Genomic DNA, 21,639 nt, shown 5'->3' with positions numbered 1-21,639 from the left:
GGAAGAGGAGGAGATGGAGGAGGAGGAGGAAGAGGAGGAGATGGAGGAGGAGGAGGAGATGGAGGAGGAGACACGGCAAACAGGTTCAAGAGCTTATTGATCACTAACTAACTGACCAGTAAATCAGTCAAGTCTTCAGCTCATCGATCACGTCATGCTCTTAATTTGAAAAGCTGAAGGAGACGTGCGGTCGCGGTATCATGCCGTCACTTCCGGTCTGTCCTCCTCCGTGGTGTCTCTCTGGTAATGGACACTCAGAAGGTAAGAATCGATCGATTATTGATCAACACGAGACTCTGTCATCAATGACGCTGCTGATGTCATCGATGACTGCTGATGTCATCAATGACGCTGTAGATGTCGAGAGAGCGAGAGAGAGAGAGAGAGAGTCACTGAATGAGACGACATTGATCAATACTACTAACGGATCACGTGAAGGTCACATGACTTGATCACTTTAAACTCGTTCTTTAAACTCGTTTAATTTTGTTTTCAGAATAAAAGAAAGAAGCTTCAAGTCTCTCATTCATTGTTAACGTCTCTCTCTCTCTCCCTCTCTCTCTCTCTCTCTCTCTCTCTCTCTCTCTCTCTCTCTCTCTCTCTCTCTCTCTCTCTCCCCCTCTCTCTCTCCCCCTCTCTCTCTCTCCCTGCCTCTTAATTCAGCTTCAACAGACATGTAGGCCACTACACTGTAAAACTGCAGTTAAAACCACTACACTGTAAAACTACAATTAAATCCACTACACTGTAAAACTGCAATTAAATCCACTACACTGTAAAACTGCAGTTAAATCCACTACACTGTAAAACTAGTATGAAGCTAATGCGCTCTAAAAACACACTACAAAAGTTTATTCTGTGTTTCTCGTGTTTTGTGCTGAACAGGAAGCTCTGCGCAGGATCATCAGCACGTTAGCCAATAAGAACGAAGAGCTTCAACACTTCCTGGAAACAGTCGACAGCACTCTGACAAGCCTGCAGGTCAGCATCTCATTGGCTTCGCTGAACATAGAAAACAGATGTTTATTTCTGACATCATGACGTCGTAACCAGTGTTCAGGTGTTTCATTAATGAGTTTCTTCCTGTTGTGTTTGACTGTTTATCAAAGTTTTCATTATATTTATATATTTGGTAAAAACCACAAACATGTTTATAACAGAATGTAAATCTAAACTGTACGTTTCAAAAGCAAACAAAGTTATTCACGTGTCACAATAAGTAACGTCTAAACGTCACAAATCAGTCCATAGATTGTATACAGCGTCACTACCACAACTCTTCCTTAGCAACCATCGCCATATACTTTTCTGATTGGTTGATATGATGCATTTTTCCAACAATAGGAAAGGAGGTGTTTTTGCGTTCGAGCCCTTGAAGCCGGCTGGCGCTCTCCACTCGCTCAGTCTCGATTTACTTGATCTATCAACATAATTTAAAAACTGGTCTACGGTTTGAAGTTAGCACTTTCTACACAAATTGAAACAGAGACTCAGTGAGACTGCGTCTTGCTGCTACTTTGTCCAATCAGGATGAGTCCTGTAAGGTGATGTCAGATCTGGAGGCGGAGCTTGAGCAACTTAACGCCGCCCTTGAAGAGAAGGGTGCGGAGCTTCGTGACATGATTAAAGTGGAGAAGCAGAGGAAGGAGGCGGAGCTTCAGGTAGACTTCATTCTGTTTTACATAACGTTTTATTTGGTTTTTACTTTTTAAACTAAACTCATCGTCTTATTTTCAGAAGCAGCAGTCGGAGGGAAACTTTGCTCTCCTGTCATGTGAGGAGCTGCTTGAATTCGCCAATCAAACGCTGACCATCACCAACGAAGAAGAATTCCTGACGGTAGGATGAGTAGAAGAAAAGTCTGAAGCCACGCATGAAAAATAAAAAACAGATTTAAAGTTTGATCTGTTTCGTTTTCAGGCTGCAAAACAAATCAAAGAAAGGTACGTTTTTGAAAAGTTTGAATCTGATTTAAATCTTGTTAAAAGTTTATGTTTTCAATCATTTTTCTTTTCTGTTTGTTGTTCGTCTCGTTTCATCTCATTCTGATTTATTCTCAAATATTAACACAAATAAACTAATCAAAGTTAAGAGCTATGAAACTTTGAAACCCCTTTCTTATAAGCCCCGCCCCTTTAACATGTGTAACCCTGCCCCCAAACACTAACACTTAACCCCGCCCACTACGCTGCGACCCGCCCCCTGCCTCTGCCAGGGTAACGATGGCGCCGGCGTTCAGGCTGACGACTCGCACGGTGGTGTCTGAAAACATGTCGCAGTTTACGGTTGACTTCAGCGCAGAGAGGGCGGGGCTTCAGCGGCTTCACTTCCTGCCAGGTCAGACGACTTTAACGACTAATATTTTGATCACGTTGTTTCTGCTTCGTCTCCAGCAGAACAACAACCTGAACTTTAATTTAGATGTTTTATTCGTCTGATGATCTTCCAGCACCCAGAGCTCCTGAGATCGACGTCTCCCGCTGCGTCGTCTGTGACAACGCCGTCACCGTCGCCTGGCGGACGCTCGCCGACACCGAGATCAGCGCTCCGAGCGAACGCTACGAGCTCCAGTACCGGAAATCGAACCAGGACGTCTGGCTGAGAGCGGCAGGAGAGGCGTGCTGGGAAAAAGTCTGTGACATCACCGAGACACAGGTTACCATCTCAGGTGAGCGGTCAGAGATCACAGGTGTGTTAGCATTAGCATGTTAGCATGGCTGAATGATGAATAATGTTTGTCATGTTTCAGGTCTAAAGTTCGATTCGCGTTTTGTCGTCGTTCGAGTTCGAGCGAGGAACAAAGCGGCGGCCGGAGAGTTCTCAGAGCCCATCGCCATGGAAACCCCAGGTAAACACACGACACTGAATGAACGGATGAACGATGGTCTGAGTTTCTGTGGATGACGAGTTTGTTCTTTCAGCGTTTAACTTCGGCTTCGACGTGGCGACGGCTCACGCTGAGCTGAAGGTCGAGGGCGACACGGTGACCTGGGAACCTCAGGGGGTCAAAGGTCACGACGCTCGACTCAGGGGAAAAGAGAACAAGAGCAGGTGAGTGTGATGATGTCATCAGGGTTTAAAACTTTATCGACATCAGAACGAATGACTGGCAGGTCACCACACACACACACACACACACACACACACACACACACACACACACACACACACACACACACCTACACTAACACACACACACACACACACACACACACCTACACTAACACACACACACACACACACACACGCACACACACACACCTACACTAACACACACACACACACACACACACATACGGGTTTCCATGTTTGATGGGGACCAACTTTCTGATCATCACTTGCGGGGACCAGTCTTTCTTAAGGTCCCCAAGAGCTGAAAAAAATCAAGTATACTAATCTCAGTCCCGTTAGAATATACACGACCTTAAAAACCTGAAATCATGAAGTCGTGTTATCCCCGTGCTTAGTGGGGACTTAGAAAATATCGAGTCAACATGGCTCACGGGGACATTATTTACATATTATTTGCATTATTCACACAAATTCCCGTTTGATTAGTGGGGACCTGGCAAAAACATTAAGCATTATTGACACGAATTAAATGAGTCATATCAGCAACAAGTCACCAACTATTTTTAGCTTCATATTTATAATTACAGCCAAGCACCAGCATGAGTTAACTACAACACAATGGTCAGATGCTCAATGCCAACATATTAAAACTGCTACCAACTATTAATTTATCTTATTAAACTAATTTAATGACATCACACTCACATTTAAATTGCAGAATTAACTTTTATTGACTAACTTTATAACTTTAAACTTTAAAGTCAATCATTCAAACTCTACACGGTGTGTAAAACTGAAAGCCCATGCAGTAATGTGCAGATACATTAAGAACAAAACCTGCCATACCACAGACCACACTATTTACGCTGTATTTTCCGTTTGTAGGCTGTAATACGGTTATAAACATAGAATTTGAGGTTGTGCCAGTCCCTGTTCTTAAGAGCTTCTGGTTCAGCCTTCAAACACTTCTCACAGTCGCTCTTTGCTGGTACAATACAAGATGTGATGAACTGATTCATATGCCTTTCCACCGCCTGCACCTCTGTCGGCTGCCAGGGTGTTTTCTTCTTCTGTGCAGTGTTGTTACCTTAAAGTGGTCAGAAAAAACAAATGTGTAAACAAAGGGATAAGGGAGAGTATATTCTAGGATTATGGCCTGAAGTTCCATAGTCTGATATTAGTTTACAGCAAAAGCCAGCATATACAGTAAAAAAGCACACCTTTGGAGAAAGGCCTCTGAGCACTGACTCCTGAAGATATCTCTCCAGCTGATGTTGGAAGTTTGCGTCTTTTGGATGGTGCTGGCATTTCACTCCCCTCAGTAAAGGAAAGTGTCTCCTCTGCGGATGGGTCTATGGACAATATTCAGAAAAATGTAAATGATAAAATTTTCTTTACATGTACAACAGAATGTTGAGAATACCCAATTCATTTATTGCAGTATTGGTTTTAATTATAATTAGTCAATAGTATTATTTAATCCATTAAAGTGTAAAATTGTGTTAATCACTATGTTAGCCATACATTTACATACACATATCCTCTGATTGTGTTAATCAGTGAAAACCTTCAGTGAAGTATTTTGACTACATTTTAGGAATGTTCATTTAGTTTTCTGTCGAACTTAACGATGATTAATGTACAAAACCAGTTACAACAACTGCCAATCAACTTTACCTACACAGTTAAAAGTGTTTAATTTGTCACACATTCAAAGTAAGACAGTCATGAAATATTTTTAAAGTATACTGTTATGTTTGATTTAGTTTTACATAAATGTACATTTCCCAGTCCCAGTAAGTAAGTGCATGGTTCTTATTAGTCAATAAATTAGTCAATCTGGTCATTACAGTGGGTGCACTTGTTATATATTCATGAAATACTGATTTAGATTTTTAACAAACAATTTAATAATTTTCTCTATCAACATTTGGATGAAATGGATAAACACTTCTAGACTTATACAGTATGTGGAACTGCAAAAATTTTAGAGTGATTGTGACTTTAGCAACTGCATCTTTCTCAACTATTATATATATTATAGCTATCACAGCTACACAAGGTTACTTCTACAGTTTGAACACTACTGCACCGTGGACTGGTAGTTGGAATACATTTTAGTTATTTAGTTTAGTAACCCATGTGTCAGCTATTAGAACCATTAATGTTATTAGCCCCACTCTAGCAGACATAAATATGTACATGCAAATGAGACATGTGTAAAGACTTCACCTTTGGAGGAAGCCCCCTGAGCACTGACTCCTGAAAGTATCTTGACATCAGATGATGATGGTTTGTGTCCTTTAGGTGATGGTGGCATATCATTTCTCTCAGTAGGGGAAACTGTCTCCTCCGTGAATAGATCTATGGAAAATATAAAAACTTCAAAATGATACATATGTTTTGAAAATATATACTATTTTCCATATGTCCCCATAATAATAAGCACATTCTATTAAGACACCTTGTAATTACTACAATTCAACTCTACACTCCATCTAATCAAAGAGTGCCGAAATCCCTAGATACACTAGGTATTCACCAAAACAAATAAAATAACTTTGTTCCAGCTGAGGAAAACAGTAGAGTCTTTGAAGATAACTTATTAACAATACATACCATCAGTAGTAGATGAACAGTTTCTTTCTTGTGCACTTCCATCTTCCTCATCGCTTTCCTGAAGCTTTTCTGTGCAAGTCATACAAATTACATGTTATCAATGTGTTTGAAGAAAAGACAGATTGATAGAATGTAGACAACAACATCAACAACAACACACACCATCTGGATCGATCCCAATTTCATCCAAGTTCTTTCCATGAAACTCGGCCAGTCTTCCTTGCTCAAGTGCCATTAGAACTTTGCTGATTTTGGCGAGTTGCAGGGTCTTCTCAGGGAGTCTATAGTACTCTCGATGGACTCTTATGTCATGTCCAAGAAAGTTGGCCAGCTGGTCCATTTCTGTGTCTGTCATGTTCAGCACAGTTGAAAGGGTTGCAGCATGCTTTCGCAGTCTGGTAGATGTCAGTGATTTAGGACACTTTGCACCACACACCATTGCAAAACCACGGAGGCAGTCTGAACCCCGGAAATGTGTCATAGCTTCTGGTCTTGCAAACATATAAGCATTGTCTTTTAGAACCCCACAAGCATCCCTCTGATTAACAAGGAGTTCTAATGCAGACAGCATTTTTGGAGTCAGGAGAACTGGAACTGGGCGACCACGTTTTCCCCTGATGATAATCCTTGAGAAATGTCTGCAGAGTTTTTTTTCTACTTCAGAGAGTGCCCAGTCCACGTCCTCGTGCGGATCCGAAGTGTCTCTTGATGAAAATGCATTTAAGGGCATACTTGACACTTCGCCTTCCCTGCGCCGGTTAAAGAGAATAATCTGGGCAAGACAAACCTTTGACAGCTCTACCCAGGCTTTTGTAGAGGGAACTTCAGTGAGTGAATTGTACCACTCATCTTGCACTTGCCTGAGATATGCATGCAGTTTTTGGACATCTTCGGTAAAGGGCATAAGACTAGGAACATTCCACTTTGCTTCCCTGATGTTCCTCAGTGCCGTAGCTGAGATCATCTCATTCCACTTCTCTTGATGAACATCTTGAAACTCACTGGCCCTTTTCACCAGCTCATTGTTGTTTGTGATTAACCCCTGAGCTTTTAAGAGTTTACTTACTTTAACCAGGGAATGCCCAAGTTTGTTTGCTAGTGATGGAATCAAGAACTTGTTTGTCTCATTGTCATACCCACATGTAACTTTTACAGCTTTGACAGTCTCCATGTACTTCTTTGGATTTATGAAATCTTCCATTTTTTTTAAAGTGGTTACTCCTCTGGCATGGTAAACGAGTCTTCCCATTTCTCGCATCTTCTCTCGCACGCACTGTTTATTCTTGGCAGATGCCCCGCCTTTGTTTAACAAGTGCTGTCCAAGATCAATAATGACTTTGTCATTTTTTATTATATCGGAGATTGGGTCAGGATTCATGGCACTGATTACTTCCCACAGCTGTTTACTCATGGGTGAAGGTACAGGTCCTGTGTATGTACACATGGATTGAACACGGTTTTTTCCTGGTTTGGGGGCAGCTGATCCAGGTGTAAGTTTACAACTGCGCATATGTCGCCAGAGAACCTTTCTTTTATAAAGTCCTTGACAATATGCACAGTGCATGAAGTCACTTCCCTGTTCTTTTTTGAGTGGTCGTTTCGATGGTACCAGTTCTCCCTTTCCTGACTCCATAACAGCAGCATTGTGAGCATAGTTTCCTTTGTTGCGAATATAATCCAGCTGATTCTTTCTCTCCTTCGAACCCTTCGTAAAGCTTAGAGCTTTCGCCACATCAGCCTTATTTTCATGTGCACGTTCAAGATGCCTCGCCATCTTCGCATAAGGCTTACGACAATACAAGCAATAATGTCTCTTGTCGTACACTCTATTTCCACCTTTTTTTTGGCATGCACCAACAACTATATTATCATTTATGTCCTGACTTGAACAGGGTTCTTCTTCGTCTCTGGCCTCTTCAGAGGTAATATTTAGCCTGACAGGATTGTCCGAGGTGGTGCTGTCACAGACAAGGGAACTCTCTGAGTCAGAAGCCTCCAGTAAATCATCAAGAGTCTGAACTTTTTTCCTTTGGTTTTGTGTAAGGCTAGCTTCACTGTCACTGTCACTTTCGCAAGTGGTATCTGGAATGTAATCTTCGGCACTCTCTGAAGTTGAATCATACAGTTCATCAGAATCTTCAAGATGTATGTCTTTTATCTAAAAAAGGGAAAGTAGTTAGAAATATGTGGAGATGTAACAATTAATTCCTTAATTAAACTGACACAATTTAAAGCTTTTTAAAAAAAATGTTCAAGTAATTTGTTTCGCTATTTTGTTTACAATAAAGTGATTTTTTTTTGGCGTTTTGGACAGTTGATCTCACAAAAAACATATTGGTGTCAGTGAAAAGGGGATTTTTTTCAGTTTTGTCTACTTAAATATGTGTAATTTAAGACTACAATCCACTGAAGAATTGCAAATGAAAATGAGTAATTTTAGTAGTAAAACATTATTATTTGTATTTTCTTGATGACACTGTAAATGAGAACTTACAATGACACTTTTAGTCCTTCGTAGTCTCGGAACATAATTATTATTTTCATCTTGAAAAACTCCCACAACCTGTAAACAAATGTTTCAATATGTATGAACATACAATTAAAGAAACAGGTACTTAAATGTTATGGCACAGTGAGGGGACATTTCGCATACCGCTTTGACCCAGTTTTTACCCACAGTTTCACCCAAGTTGTGGGAACGTCGTTAGTGTTTAGATTAAAGTAATAATTAATCACAAAATAAACTATTTTGAAGGCTGAGATTTGCCCTGAATACCCCTCTACCACTGACCTTCTACATGCATTACATTAAACTGTTTGTTGTCATGATTACCAGTAGATTCTTATCTTAGTATATTTTTTTCCTCCTATTACTTTCTTAAAACCGACTGTGAGATCGAATCTGAAGTGATGAACATCAACATACCTGTTCAGTAGTGTTCTCTGGTCGAGCTGCATCATCCAACTGAGACTTTAGCACAGAGGAGGAATGGGAGTCATCCACTTCCTTCGTTGGAGCTGCAACAGTGGTCATCTGTAACACATATTTTATGATGTCAACAGAATGACTACCTGTTAAGTTAAAACCTTAAAGAAGAGATGTATGCCAACACACCAATTTAAGAGAAATAAAAAGTGAATTCATAATACAATATTTTAATCTTGCCCAACAATTTGATGTCTGTGTTTACACATCTGTAAAGAAACAGGCTTTGTGGGGACCTTTCACACACAATGTTAGACTTCCATGTGGGGACCAGTTTGGTCCAATTTTCAATCCACAGTTTGTGCTCACACACACTCTGAAAGTGTGTGTTGTGGGGACGTCATAAATGTTTAGAATAAAATAATAATTAACTAAGAAATAAACTCTTTTGAAGGCTGAGATTTGCCCTGAATACCCCTCTACCACTGACCTTCTACATGCATTACATTAAACTGTTTGTTGTCATGATTACCAATAGATTCTCATCTTAGTATATTTCTTTCATCCTATTACTTTCTTAAAACCATAGAAAATGACAAAGACAGACTGTGAGATCAAATCTGAAGTGATTAACATCAACATACCTGTTCAGTAGTGTTCTCTGGTCTAGTTGTATCATCCAACAGAGACTTTAGCACAGAGGAGAAATGGGAGTCATCCACTTCATTGGTAGTAGCTGCAACGGTGGTCATCTGTAACACGTATTTTATGATGTCATTATATTAGAATAAAACATAAGAAGTTTATTGTCATCTAAATCACATCTAAATAGAATGACTATTTTAGTTTAGGTAAAACCTTAAAGAAGAGATGCATGCCAACATGCTAATTTAAGAGAAATAGAAATTCAATACACAATAGAACACTTCATCATGGCCCAGAAATGCTAAATCTGTGTTTACACATCTGTAAAGAAACAGGGTTTGTGGGGACCTTTCACACACAATGTTAGACTTCCATGTGGGGACCAGTTTGGTCCAATTTTCAATGCACAGTTTGTGCTCACACACAGTCTGAAGGTGTGTTGTGGGGACGCCGTAAGTGTTTAGAATAAAGTAATAATTAACTAAGAAATAAACTCTTATGAAGGCTGAGCTTTACCCTGAATACCCCTCTACCACTGACCTTCTACATGCATTACATTAAACTGTTTGTTGTCATGATTACCAATAGATTCTCATCTTAATATACTTCCTTCCTCCTATTACTTTCTTAAAACCATAGAAAATGACAAAGACAGACTGTGAGATCAAATCTGAAGTGATGAACATCAACATACCTGTTCAGTAGTTTTCACTGGTCTAGTTGTGTCATCCAACAGAGACGTTAGTACAGAGGAGGAATGGGAGTCATCCACTTCCTTGGTAGTAGCTGCAACGGTGGTCATCTGCAACACATATTTTATGATGTCAATATGTTAGAATAAAACATATAAAGTTAATTGTCAAATGAATGTAAATGCATCGTAACAATCACATCTAAACAGAATTACTGCTTTAGGTTAGGTAAAACCTTACAGAAGAGATGCATGCCAACATGCCAATTTAACAGAAATAAAATTCCAGTTCATAATAGAACATTCCATCATGCCAAACAAAGTTAAATCTGTGTTTACACATCTGTAAAGAAACAGGCTTTGTGGGGACCTTTCACACACAATGTTAGACTTCCATGTGGGGACCAGTTTGGTCCAATTTTCAATCCACAGTTTGTGCTCACACACAGTCTGAAGGTGTGTTGTGGGGACGTCGTTAGTGTTTAGATTAAAGTAATAATTAATCACGAAATAAACTATTTTGAAGGCTGAGATTTGCCCTGAATACCCCTCTACCACTGACCTTCTACATGCATTACATTAAACTGTTTGTTGTCATGATTACCAATAGATTCTCATCTTAATATACTTCCTTTCTCCTTTTAGCTTCTTAAAACCATAGAAAATGACAAAGACAGACTGTGAGATCAAATCTGAAGTGATGAACATCAACATACCTGTTCAGTAGTTTTCACTGGTCTAGTTGTGTCATCCAACAGAGACGTTAGTACAGAGGAGGAATGGGAGTCATCCACTTCCTTGGTAGTAGCTGCAACGGTGGTCATCTGCAACACATATTTTATGATGTCAATATGTTAGAATAAAACATATAAAGTTAATTGTCAAATGAATGTAAATGCATCGTAACAATCACATCTAAACAGAATTACTGCTTTAGGTTAGGTAAAACCTTACAGAAGAGATGCATGCCAACATGCCAATTTAACAGAAATAAAATTCCAGTTCATAATAGAACATTCCATCATGCCAAACAAAGTTAAATCTGTGTTTACACATCTGTAAAGAAACAGGCTTTGTGGGGACCTTTCACACACAATGTTAGACTTCCATGTGGGGACCAGTTTGGTCCAATTTTCAATCCACAGTTTGTGCTCACACACAGTCTGAAGGGGTGTTGTGGGGACGTCGTTAGTGTTTAGATTAAAGTAATAATTAATCACGAAATAAACTATTTTGAAGGCTGAGATTTGCCCTGAATACCCCTCTACCACTGACCTTCTACATGCATTACATTAAACTGTTTGTTGTCATGATTACCAATAGATTCTTATCTTAATATACTTCCTTTCTCCTATTACTTTCTTAAAACCATAGAAAATGACAAAGACAGACTATGAGATCAAATCTGAAGTGATGAACATCAACATACCTGTTCAGTAGTGTTCTCTGGTCTAGTTGTATCATCCAACAGAGACTTTAGCACAGAGGAGGAATGGGAGTCATCCACTTCCTTGGTAGTAGCTGCAACGGTGGTCATCTGCAACACATATTTTATGATGTCAATATGTTAGAATAAAATATATAAAGTTATTTGTCAAATGAATGTAAATGCATCGTAACAATCACATCTAAACAGAATTACTGCTTTAGGTTAGGTAGAACCTTAAAGAAGAGATGCATGCCAACATGCCAATTTAACAGAAATAAAATTTCACATATAATAGAACATTTCATCATGCCAAACAAAGTTAAATCTGTGTTTACATATCTGTAAAGAAACAGGCTTTGTGGGGACCTTTCACACACAATGTTAGACTTCCATGTGGGGACCAGTTTGGTCCAATTTTCAATCCACAGTTTGTGCTCACACACAGTCTGAAGGTGTGTTGTGGGGACGTCGTAAGTGTTTAGATTAAAGTAATAATTAAGGAAGAAATAAACTCTTTTGGAGGCTGAGATTTGCCCTGAATACCCCTCTACCACTGACCTTCTACATGCATTACATTAAACTGTTTGTTGTCATGATTACGAGTAGATTCTCACCTCAATATAGTTCTTTCCTCCTATTACTTTCTTAAAACCATAGAAAATGACATGACAGACTGTGAGATCAAATCTGAAGTGATGAACATCAACATACCTGTTCAGTAGTTTTCACTGGTCTAGTTGTGTCATCCAACAGAGACGTTAGCACAGAGGAGGAATGGGAGTCATTCACTTCCTTGGTAGTAGCTGCAACGGTGGTCATCTGCAACACATATTTTATGATGTCAATATGTTAGAATAAAACATATAAAGTTATTTGTCAAATGAATGTAAATGCATCGTAACAATCACATCTAAACAGAATTACTGCTTTAGGTTAGGTAAAACCTTAAAGAAGAGATGCATGCCAACATGCCAATTTAACAGAAATACAATTTCAGTTCATAATAGAACATTCCATCATGCCAAACAAAGTTAAATCTGTGTTTACACATCGGTAGAGAAACAGGCTTTGTGGGGACCTTTCACACACAATGTTAGACTTCCATGTGGGGACCAGTTTGGTCCAATTTTCAATCCACAGTTTGTGCTCACACACAGTCTGAAGGGGTGTTGTGGGGACGTCGTTAGTGTTTAGATTAAAGTAATAATTAATCACGAAATAAACTATTTTGAAGGCTGAGATTTGCCCTGAATACCCCTCTACCACTGACCTTCTACATGCATTACATTAAACTGTTTGTTGTCATGATTACCAATGGATTCTCATCTTAATATACTTCCTTTCTCCTTTTAGCTTCTTAAAACCATAGAAAATGACAAAGACAGACTGTGAGATCAAATCTGAAGTGATGAACATCAACATACCTGTTCAGTAGTGTTCTCTGGTCTAGTTGTATCATCCAACAGAGACTTTAGCACAGAGGAGGAATGGGAGTCATCCACTTCCTTGGTAGTAGCTGCAACGGTGGTCATCTGTAACACGTATTTTATGTCGTCAGTATATTAGCATAAAAATGAAGAAGTTTATTGTCATCTAAATCACATCTAAATAGAATGACTATTTAAGGTTAGGTAAAACCTTAAAGAAGAGATGCATGCCAACATGCTAATTTAAGATAAATAAAAATTCAATACACAATAGAACATTTCATCATGCCCAGCAATGCTAAATCTGTGTTTACACATCTGTAAAGAAACAGGCTTTGTGGGGACCTTTCACACACAATGTTAGACTTCCATGTGGGGACCAGTTTGGTCCAATTTTCAATCCACAGTTTGTGCTCACACACAGTCTGAAGGTGTGTTGTGGGGACGTCGTTAGTGTTTAGATTAAAGTAATAATTAATCACGAAATAAACTATTTTGAAGGCTGAGATTTGCCCTGAATACCCCTCTACCACTGACCTTCTACATGCATTACATTAAACTGTTTGTTGTCATGATTACCAATAGATTCTCATCTTAATATACTTCCTTTCTCCTTTTAGCTTCTTAAAACCATAGAAAATGACAAAGACAGACTGTGAGATCAAATCTGAAGTGATGAACATCAACATACCTGTTCAGTAGTTTTCACTTGTCTAGTTGTGTCATCCAACAGAGACGTTAGCACAGAGGAGGAATGGGAGTCATCCACTTCCTTGGTAGTAGCTGCAACGGTGGTCATCTGCAACACATATTTTATGATGTCAATATGTTAGAATAAAACATATAAAGTTAATTGTCAAATGAATGTAAATGCATCGTAACAATCACATCTAAACAGAATTACTGCTTTAGCTAAGGTAGAACCTTAAAGAAGAGATGCATGCCAACATGCCAATTTAACAGAAATAAAATTTCACATATAATAGAACATTTCATCATGCCAAACAAAGTTAAATGTGTTTACACATCTGTAAAGAAACGGGCTTTGTTGGGACCTTTCACACACAATGTTAGACTTCCATGTGGGGACCAGTTTGGTCCAATTTTCAATCCACAGTTTGTGCTCACACACAGTCTGAAGGTGTGTTGTGGGGACGTCGTAAGTGTTTAGATTAAAGTAATAATTAACTAAGAAATAAACTATTTTGAAGGCTGAGATTTGCCCTGAATACCCCTCTACCACTGACCTTCTACATGCATTACATTAAACTGTTTGTTGTCATGATTACGAGTAGATTCTCACCTCAATATAGTTCTTTCCTCCTATTACTTTCTTAAAACCATAGAAAATGACAAAGACAGACTGTGAGATCAAATCTGAAGTGATGAACATCAACATACCTGTTCAGTAGTGTTCTCTGGTCTAGTTGTATCATCCAGTAGAGACTTTAGCACAGAGGAGGAATGGGAGTCATCCACTTCCTTGGTAGTAGCTGCAACGGTGGTCATCTGTAACACGTATTTTATGTTGTCAGTATATTAGCATAAAAAATAAGTTTATTGTCATCTAAATCACATCTAAATAGAATGAGTATTTATGGTTAGGTAAAACCTTAAAGAAGAGATGCATGCCAACATGCCAATTTAAGATAAATAAGAATTCAATACACAATAGAACATTTCATCATGCCCAGCAATGCTAAATCTGTGTTTACACATCTGTAAAGAAACAGGCTTTGTGGGGACCTTTCACACACAATGTTAGACTTCCATGTGGGGACCAGTTTGGTCCAATTTTCAATCCACAGTTTGTGCTCACACACAGTCTGAAGGTGTGTTGTGGGGACGTCGTTAGTGTTTAGATTAAAGTAATAATTAATCACGAAATAAACTATTTTGAAGGCTGAGATTTGCCCTGAATACCCCTCTACCACTGACCTTCTACATGCATTACATTAAACTGTTTGTTGTCATGATTACCAATAGATTCTCATCTTAATATACTTCCTTTCTCCTATTACTTTCTTAAAACCATAGAAAATGACAAAGACAGACTATGAGATCAAATCTGAAGTGATGAACATCAACATACCTGTTCAGTAGTGTTCTCTGGTCTAGTTGTATCATCCAACAGAGACTTTAGCACAGAGGAGGAATGGGAGTCATCCACTTCCTTGGTAGTAGCTGCAACGGTGGTCATCTATAACACGTATTTTATGTCGTCAGTATGTTAGCATAAAAATGAAGTTTATTGTCATCTAAATCACATCTAAATAGAATGACTATTTAAGATTAGGTAAAACCTTAAAGAAGGGATGCATGCCAACATGCTAATTTAAGATAAATAAAAATTCAATACACAATAGAACATTTCATCATGCCCAGCAATGCTAAATCTGTGTTTACACATCTGTAAAGAAACAGGCTTTGTGGGGACCTTTCACACACAATGTTAGACTTCCATGTGGGGACCAGTTTGGTCCAATTTTCAATCCACAGTTTGTGCTCACACACAGTCTGAAGGTGTGTTGTGGGGACGTCATTAGTGTTTAGATTAAAGTAATAATTAATCACGAAATAAACTATTTTGAAGGCTGAGATTTGCCCTGAATACCCCTCTACTACTGACCTTCTACATGCATTACATTAAACTGTTTGTTGTCATGATTACCAATAGATTCTCATCTTAATATACTTCCTTTCTCCTTTTAGCTTCTTAAAACCATAGAAAATGACAAAGACAGACTGTGAGATCAAATCTGAAGTGATGAACATCAACATACCTGTTCAGTAGTTTTCACTTGTCTAGTTGTGTCATCCAACAGAGACGTTAGTACAGAGGAGGAATGGGAGTCATCCACTTCCTTGGTAGTAGCTGCAACGGTGGTCATCTGCAACACATATTTTATGATGTCAATATGTTAGAATAAAACATATAAAGTTATTTGTCAAATGAATGTAAATGCATCGTAACAATCACATCTAAACAGAATTACTGCTTTAGGTTAGGTAGAACCTTAAAGAAGAGATGCATGCCAACATGCCAATTTAACAGAAATAAAATTTCACATATAATAGAACATTTCATCATGCCAAACAAAGTTAAATCTGTGTTTACACATCTGTAAAGAAACAGGCTTTGTGGGGACCTTTCACACACAATGTTAGACTTCCATGTGGGGACCAGTTTGGTCCAATTTTCAATCCACAGTTTGTGCTCACACACAGTCTGAAGGTGTGTTGTGGGGACGTCGTTAGTGTTTAGATTAAAGTAATAATTAATCACGAAATAAACTCTTTTGGAGGCTGAGATTTGCCCTGAATACCCCTCTACTACTGACCTTCTACATGCATTACATTAAACTGTTTGTTGTCATGATTACGAGTAGATTCTTACCTCAATATAGTTCTTTCCTCCTATTACTTTCTTAAAACCATAGAAAATGACATGACAGACTGTGAGATCAAATCTGAAGTGATGAACATCAACATACCTGTTCAGTAGTGTTCTCTGGTCTAGTTGTGTCATCCAACAGAGACTTTAGCACAGAGGAGGAATGGGAGTCATCCACTTCCCTGGTAGTAGCTGCTGCGGTGGTCATCTGTAACATATATTATTTTAGATGTTTTTTGACAAATTTTAAATATTTTGGTTTTGTTCTGAGTTGTCATAATTTAGAAGTCCCTTTCAATCGGGGGGACTGTTCCTGAATAGTTTTTATTTATTTTTTATTTCCTTCTTATCGGCAATGTGAAACCTGTATGCTATACATAACTGAATTAAAGTACTGCCATTTCACTTTTAACTTTATCAATGCAAATGTACCTCATAATAGAAATACTTAATTTAAATAAATAACACTACGTGATACATTTTGCATCACTATCAGCCTTTCAGTTCACTATTTACTGGGAAACATACTTGTGTTCTCCATGGGCAGTCTTCACTTCCATAGTCATAGCTTATTTCTTCTCCCTCTTTAATGTCGTTCAAGGCGAACAGACAAAGGTGAGGTTTTCCATTAACTTCAATTTTTTTCATTTTACAGTTGGGATTTTTGTGCTCATCATTAACAAGGCGCCCAAAGGACCCATCTTCTCTAGATGCATCAATACTTAAAAAAGATAGACACAGGAGAAAATAGGAATCAAAAACATCACAGCATGTCACTACAAAATTGTATATTATTGTAATTTATACTGTTGTCTCTTATGATATGCAGGTTAGTTTAGGATGCAAACAAGTCTTACCACCATGTTTTTTCTCTCCAGCTAAAAGCAAATATAAATGCACCACATGATGGGTGGTAAAGTTTTCTTCTTCTCTGGGATTCTGCATCACTTATCATATCTCCCCTATATTCAACAACAAAATCTCCTTTGCAAATGGAACTCTTTGCAAATATACCACGCCCTGTAAAAAAAATAAAAATAAATGCCTGAATTAAACACGAAAATCTGTTAATTCAATCAATACCATTGTTTATCCTAATATGTACTACAAAAACCTACATCCTGCATATGTTATTTCTCAGAAAATTACACATAAAACAGATGATAGCTGATTTCAGACACCAGAAAATGATGGTATGTATTAATAATTTTGAACAGGTAAATCATATTAGACACTGCCATACCTTTCACTGCACTGATGTACTTCACCTCTAATTTGGATGTTTTGTCCATCTTTGTATTAATATGATGGATGGCATCCTTAAGGGGACTGATCCGCGGTGGCATATCAAAACTCTAAGGAAATAAAAAAATGCTTTAGTTACATTAACAGTTTCTTACCATGCTATTTCCCTTTCACTCTACTGCCCTTTCTGACTATATATTCCAGCTCCTGTCCATGTACAATGTGAAATAATCCATAAATGACACAAACGAGCATCCCACTTTTATTTTTATTTTTTAAATTAATGTGCCACTTATCTCACAACATTACAGGGATAATTACTTTGCAATTTGTAAACCTAACTTACAATATTGGGCAACCAATACATTTACAATTACTTTAATTTTAGTCCAACAAGTTACAAAAGTTACTTTGACATTTTTGTTTTAATTATTCAACTGTTTGCATTCCTTTGTGAATCACATTGTTTAAAAACAGCATTTGTATTAAGATTTAATACATTCACTCAAAATGATAAATTATTAAGCAGTCAGCTTATCTAATGATCACTCCTTCACACTAAATTGCATGCAAATATTTAGAAAATTGCAGTAAAGCATTTGACTGATTGTAGTAAACCATTTCTGTAGTTAGTTAGCATTCATTAGCTGTAAAATCTTTCACATTGAATTGCATGCAGCTAGCTAGAAATTTTAAACTCTCCACACAGCTTCTGTAGTTAATCAGCACTCATTAACTCATTAAGTCTTTCACACTGAAGTGCTTTTATGTGGCTAGAAAATCTTCGTCAAACAGTTTATGTTGCCACAGATCTTCTGCAGTTAATTAGCATTCATTAGCTCCAAAATCTTTTACAATGAATTACATGCAACTAGCTAGAAAATCGATGTCAAATATTTGAAATCTTTATACAGTTTCTGCAGTTAAATAGCAGTAACCAGCTATAAAATACCACTGAATTGCATGCAGCTAGCTAGAAAAATTGTAGTAAAACATTGTAGGTCTCCACACAGCTTCTGTGTTTATTTTGAGCTAGCTAGATAGCTAGCTATCCAACACACTTGAGCTAATTAACGTATTTTGAGCACTAAACACTAGGTCTCCAGTTTGTTATACAAATGTACTTACTTTGTGTTTCACTTTTGCTGCTTAGAAGGAAAAAGTCAAGGCTTGTTAGCTGGTATGTCCTGCAAACAACCGTCTCCGTCCTCCTCGATTCCATTTAACTTTCAAAGTGTTTGTTTGCTGCATAAATCCTTCATAATGAGGACCAGGAAGTGGGTGGCACCCAACCATATTTGGAATACGTGTGTGTGGAACAGGAAGTGCAGTACCACCCAAAAAGCTTCAGGAGGTGCAAGCGAGCACACACACACACACCTGCAGTGAGCGAAAAACATGCCTTATGGGCCAATGCTAAAAAATGCATAGCCACCTCTAGAATAGCTCCTTTATTCATTTAAAAGGGTTTCCCTTATGGGGACCTGATTTTTGGTCCCCACTCTGCAACAGGTCCCCATGACGTGAGTGTGTAAACAGATTTTTGTCCCCACAGAGTGATGATTTCCAGAGCACACACACACACACCTACACTAACACACACACACACACACACCTACACTAACACACACACACACACACACACACACACACACACCTACACTAACACACACACACACACACACACACACACACACCTACACTAACACACACACACACACACACACACACACCTACACTAACACACACACACACACACCTACACTAACACACACACACACACACACACACCCATACACCCACATACACACACACCCACATACACACACACACCTACACTCACACACACACCCACATACACACACACCCACATACACACACACACACCCACACACACACCTACACTCACACACACACACACACACACACACTAACTCCCATGAACACTATTAACCGTCGGCTGCTGTGTCTTTGTGTGTTTTGACCTTTTTGTCCCTCTTCAGTCTCCGTCCTGCCTCCTCTTCGACTCGCTCAGGTAGAAACTGTCGTCGCTGACTGGTTGCCTAGCAACCTCCAATCACGCTCCTCATCTCTCACCTCATGCAGCCAATCACGTTCAGCGTCGTGTTTGTGTTTCTCTTTGTTCGTCCACGTGTTAACGAACTTTATTCAGATTTAAACTTTGAGTCAGTGGATTTATTTCATGTCATCGCTTTCACCTCATCAGCTGTTTCATCGTTCATGTGTTCATCTTCAGCTGTTAATCCTCCGTTTGCTCTCAGCAGTCGCAGCGCCACGCCGTCGCCCAGTAAGACGGCAGGAAGTCGAGCAGGACGCGACCGTTTCGCTGGAGAGTCGTACACGGTGCTGGGTAAAGATTCTCTCTAAAGATTCTCTCTTAAGATACTCTAAAAATTCTCTCTAAAGATTCTCTCTTAAGATTCTCTCTTAAGATTCTCTCTTAAGATTCTCTCTAAAGATTCTCTCTTAAGATTCTCTCTTAAGATACTCTAAAGATTATCTCTAAAGATTCTCTCTTAAGATTCTCTCTAAAGATTCTCTCTTAAGATTCTCTCTTAAGATTCTCTCTAAAGATTCTCTCTTAAGATTCTCTCTTAAGAAACTCTAAAGATTCTCTCTAAAGATTCTCTCTTAAGATTCTCTCTAAAGATTCTCTCTTAAGATTCTCTCTAAAGATTCTTTCTTAAGATTCTCTCTAAAGATTCTCTCTAAAGATTCTCTCTTAAGATTCTCAGTGAATAGACTGAGCAAAGATGATCACATCAGATTTAACACGCCACTGTTCTTCCTCCGTGCTCTGCAGGTGCAGTTTGCAGCAGTTAACAGCACATGTAGGTTTTATTTTGAAAGTCTTTTCTAAAATCTCAGGTTTTCTCATCTGAACGTTTGAACAGGCGACCAGGAGATGACGGGTGGCTGTCACTACTGGGAGCTCCGCCCCCTGGCAGATTGGAAGTCGTTCAGCGTGGGCGTGGCCTATCGAGGCAGCCTGGGTCGCTTCGACCAATTAGGCAAGAGCACCAGTTCGTGGTGTCTGCACGCCAGCCAATGGTTACAAAGCTCTCTCTCTGCCAAACACAATAACCGAGTGAAGACGCTGGATTGGCCGCTGCCTCAGCGAATCGGAGTTTACTGCGACTACGACAACGGTACGAAGTAAACCTGATGTAGTACTTCTACTGCAGTACAGATACTTTGATGAGTTGACGATGTTCCTTTGTTTTGTTTCAGGAGATTTATTCTTCATCGACGTCGATCGACTTCGTCTTCTTCACTCTTTCAAAACGAAGTTCAGCCAATCGCTCGTCCCCGCCTTCACGGTGAGAAACACTACTGCTACAGTACTACTAGTACTACAGTGTTACTACTACTACAATACTACTAGTACTACAGTGTTACTACTACTACAATACTACTAGTACTACAGTGTTACTACTGCTACAGTACTACTAGTACTACAGTGTAGTAGCAACACTGTAGTACTAGTAGTACTAGAGTAGTACTACTGCAGCGATGTTTGCTCCAGAGTCGTGTCGCAGTATTAACGCAGTAAAACTTTTTCAGGTGTGGTGCGGTGGTATCACCATAGCGACGGGTCTGCAGGTGCCGAGCTTCATGGGAAACTTTCTGTCGACCAATCGGAGCCTGAGCAGCCTGAGTTAAATTATTTTAATTTATAGTTTAGATTATAATAATATGTAATTATTTTATACCACGTTCAGTTAAAATAAGAAATTTAATAGTTACTATTGCTTTTATTGTGAAAATCCTCACCTGAAAGCTGCTGCTTTTATTTTGATGGAATTATTTCCCGGCTGTGGTGCTGAAGTTTATTTTGAAGGTTGTAATCAGATGTCATTTATTTTGAAGGTTGTAATCAGAAGTCATTTATTTTGAAGTGGCGCCCCCTGGTGGCCACGTTTAACACTGGAAGGCTTTTATTGTGAAAGGCATTGTTGTAGAAAGAGTTTCTATTTCCTGTCTGATATTAAAATGTTGTAATGATTGAAGCTTTTATTTTGTCACGTTCTGTTTTACATCAACAAATAAACACAACAGGAAATGATCAGTGATCCCGCCAAAATAAATCAGTGACTGAATCAGTTCACAACAGCAAAACATTTAACTCAAGTGGAATCGTGGTCACACTGGCTCCTCCTCCTCCTCCTC

At 38.8% G+C, this 21,639-nt stretch overlaps 1 protein-coding gene across 2 annotated transcripts; it reads left to right on the top strand.

Annotated features, from left to right (window-relative positions):
* Window positions 1-227: 227 nt before the first annotated feature.
* On the top strand, window positions 228-21,498 carry fsd1l (fibronectin type III and SPRY domain containing 1-like). Of its 2 annotated transcripts, none has more exons than XM_084572795.1 (13): window positions 228-261; window positions 886-981; window positions 1,530-1,661; window positions 1,738-1,839; window positions 1,921-1,943; window positions 2,216-2,337; window positions 2,450-2,668; window positions 2,750-2,848; window positions 2,922-3,051; window positions 19,734-19,819; window positions 20,364-20,618; window positions 20,701-20,789; window positions 21,034-21,498. In XM_084572795.1, the coding sequence occupies exons 1-13, from the start codon at window positions 247-249 to the stop codon at window positions 21,130-21,132; spliced, it is 1,467 nt and encodes a 488-aa protein (XP_084428921.1). In that variant the 5' UTR covers window positions 228-246; the 3' UTR covers window positions 21,133-21,498. The 2 variants fall into 2 exon arrangements, with proteins under 2 accessions (XP_084428921.1, XP_084428920.1); XM_084572794.1 differs by having other exon boundaries at window positions 19,731-19,819.
* The last annotated feature ends 141 nt before the right edge of the window (window positions 21,499-21,639 follow it).

This window comes from Chelon labrosus, assembly GCF_963514085.1.
Source record: "Chelon labrosus genome assembly, chromosome: 22".
NCBI classification, from domain to species: Eukaryota; Metazoa; Chordata; class Actinopteri; order Mugiliformes; family Mugilidae; genus Chelon; species Chelon labrosus.
Note: the sequence above shows the minus strand (reverse complement) of the source record. Positions and strands in the feature narration are given on the sequence as shown.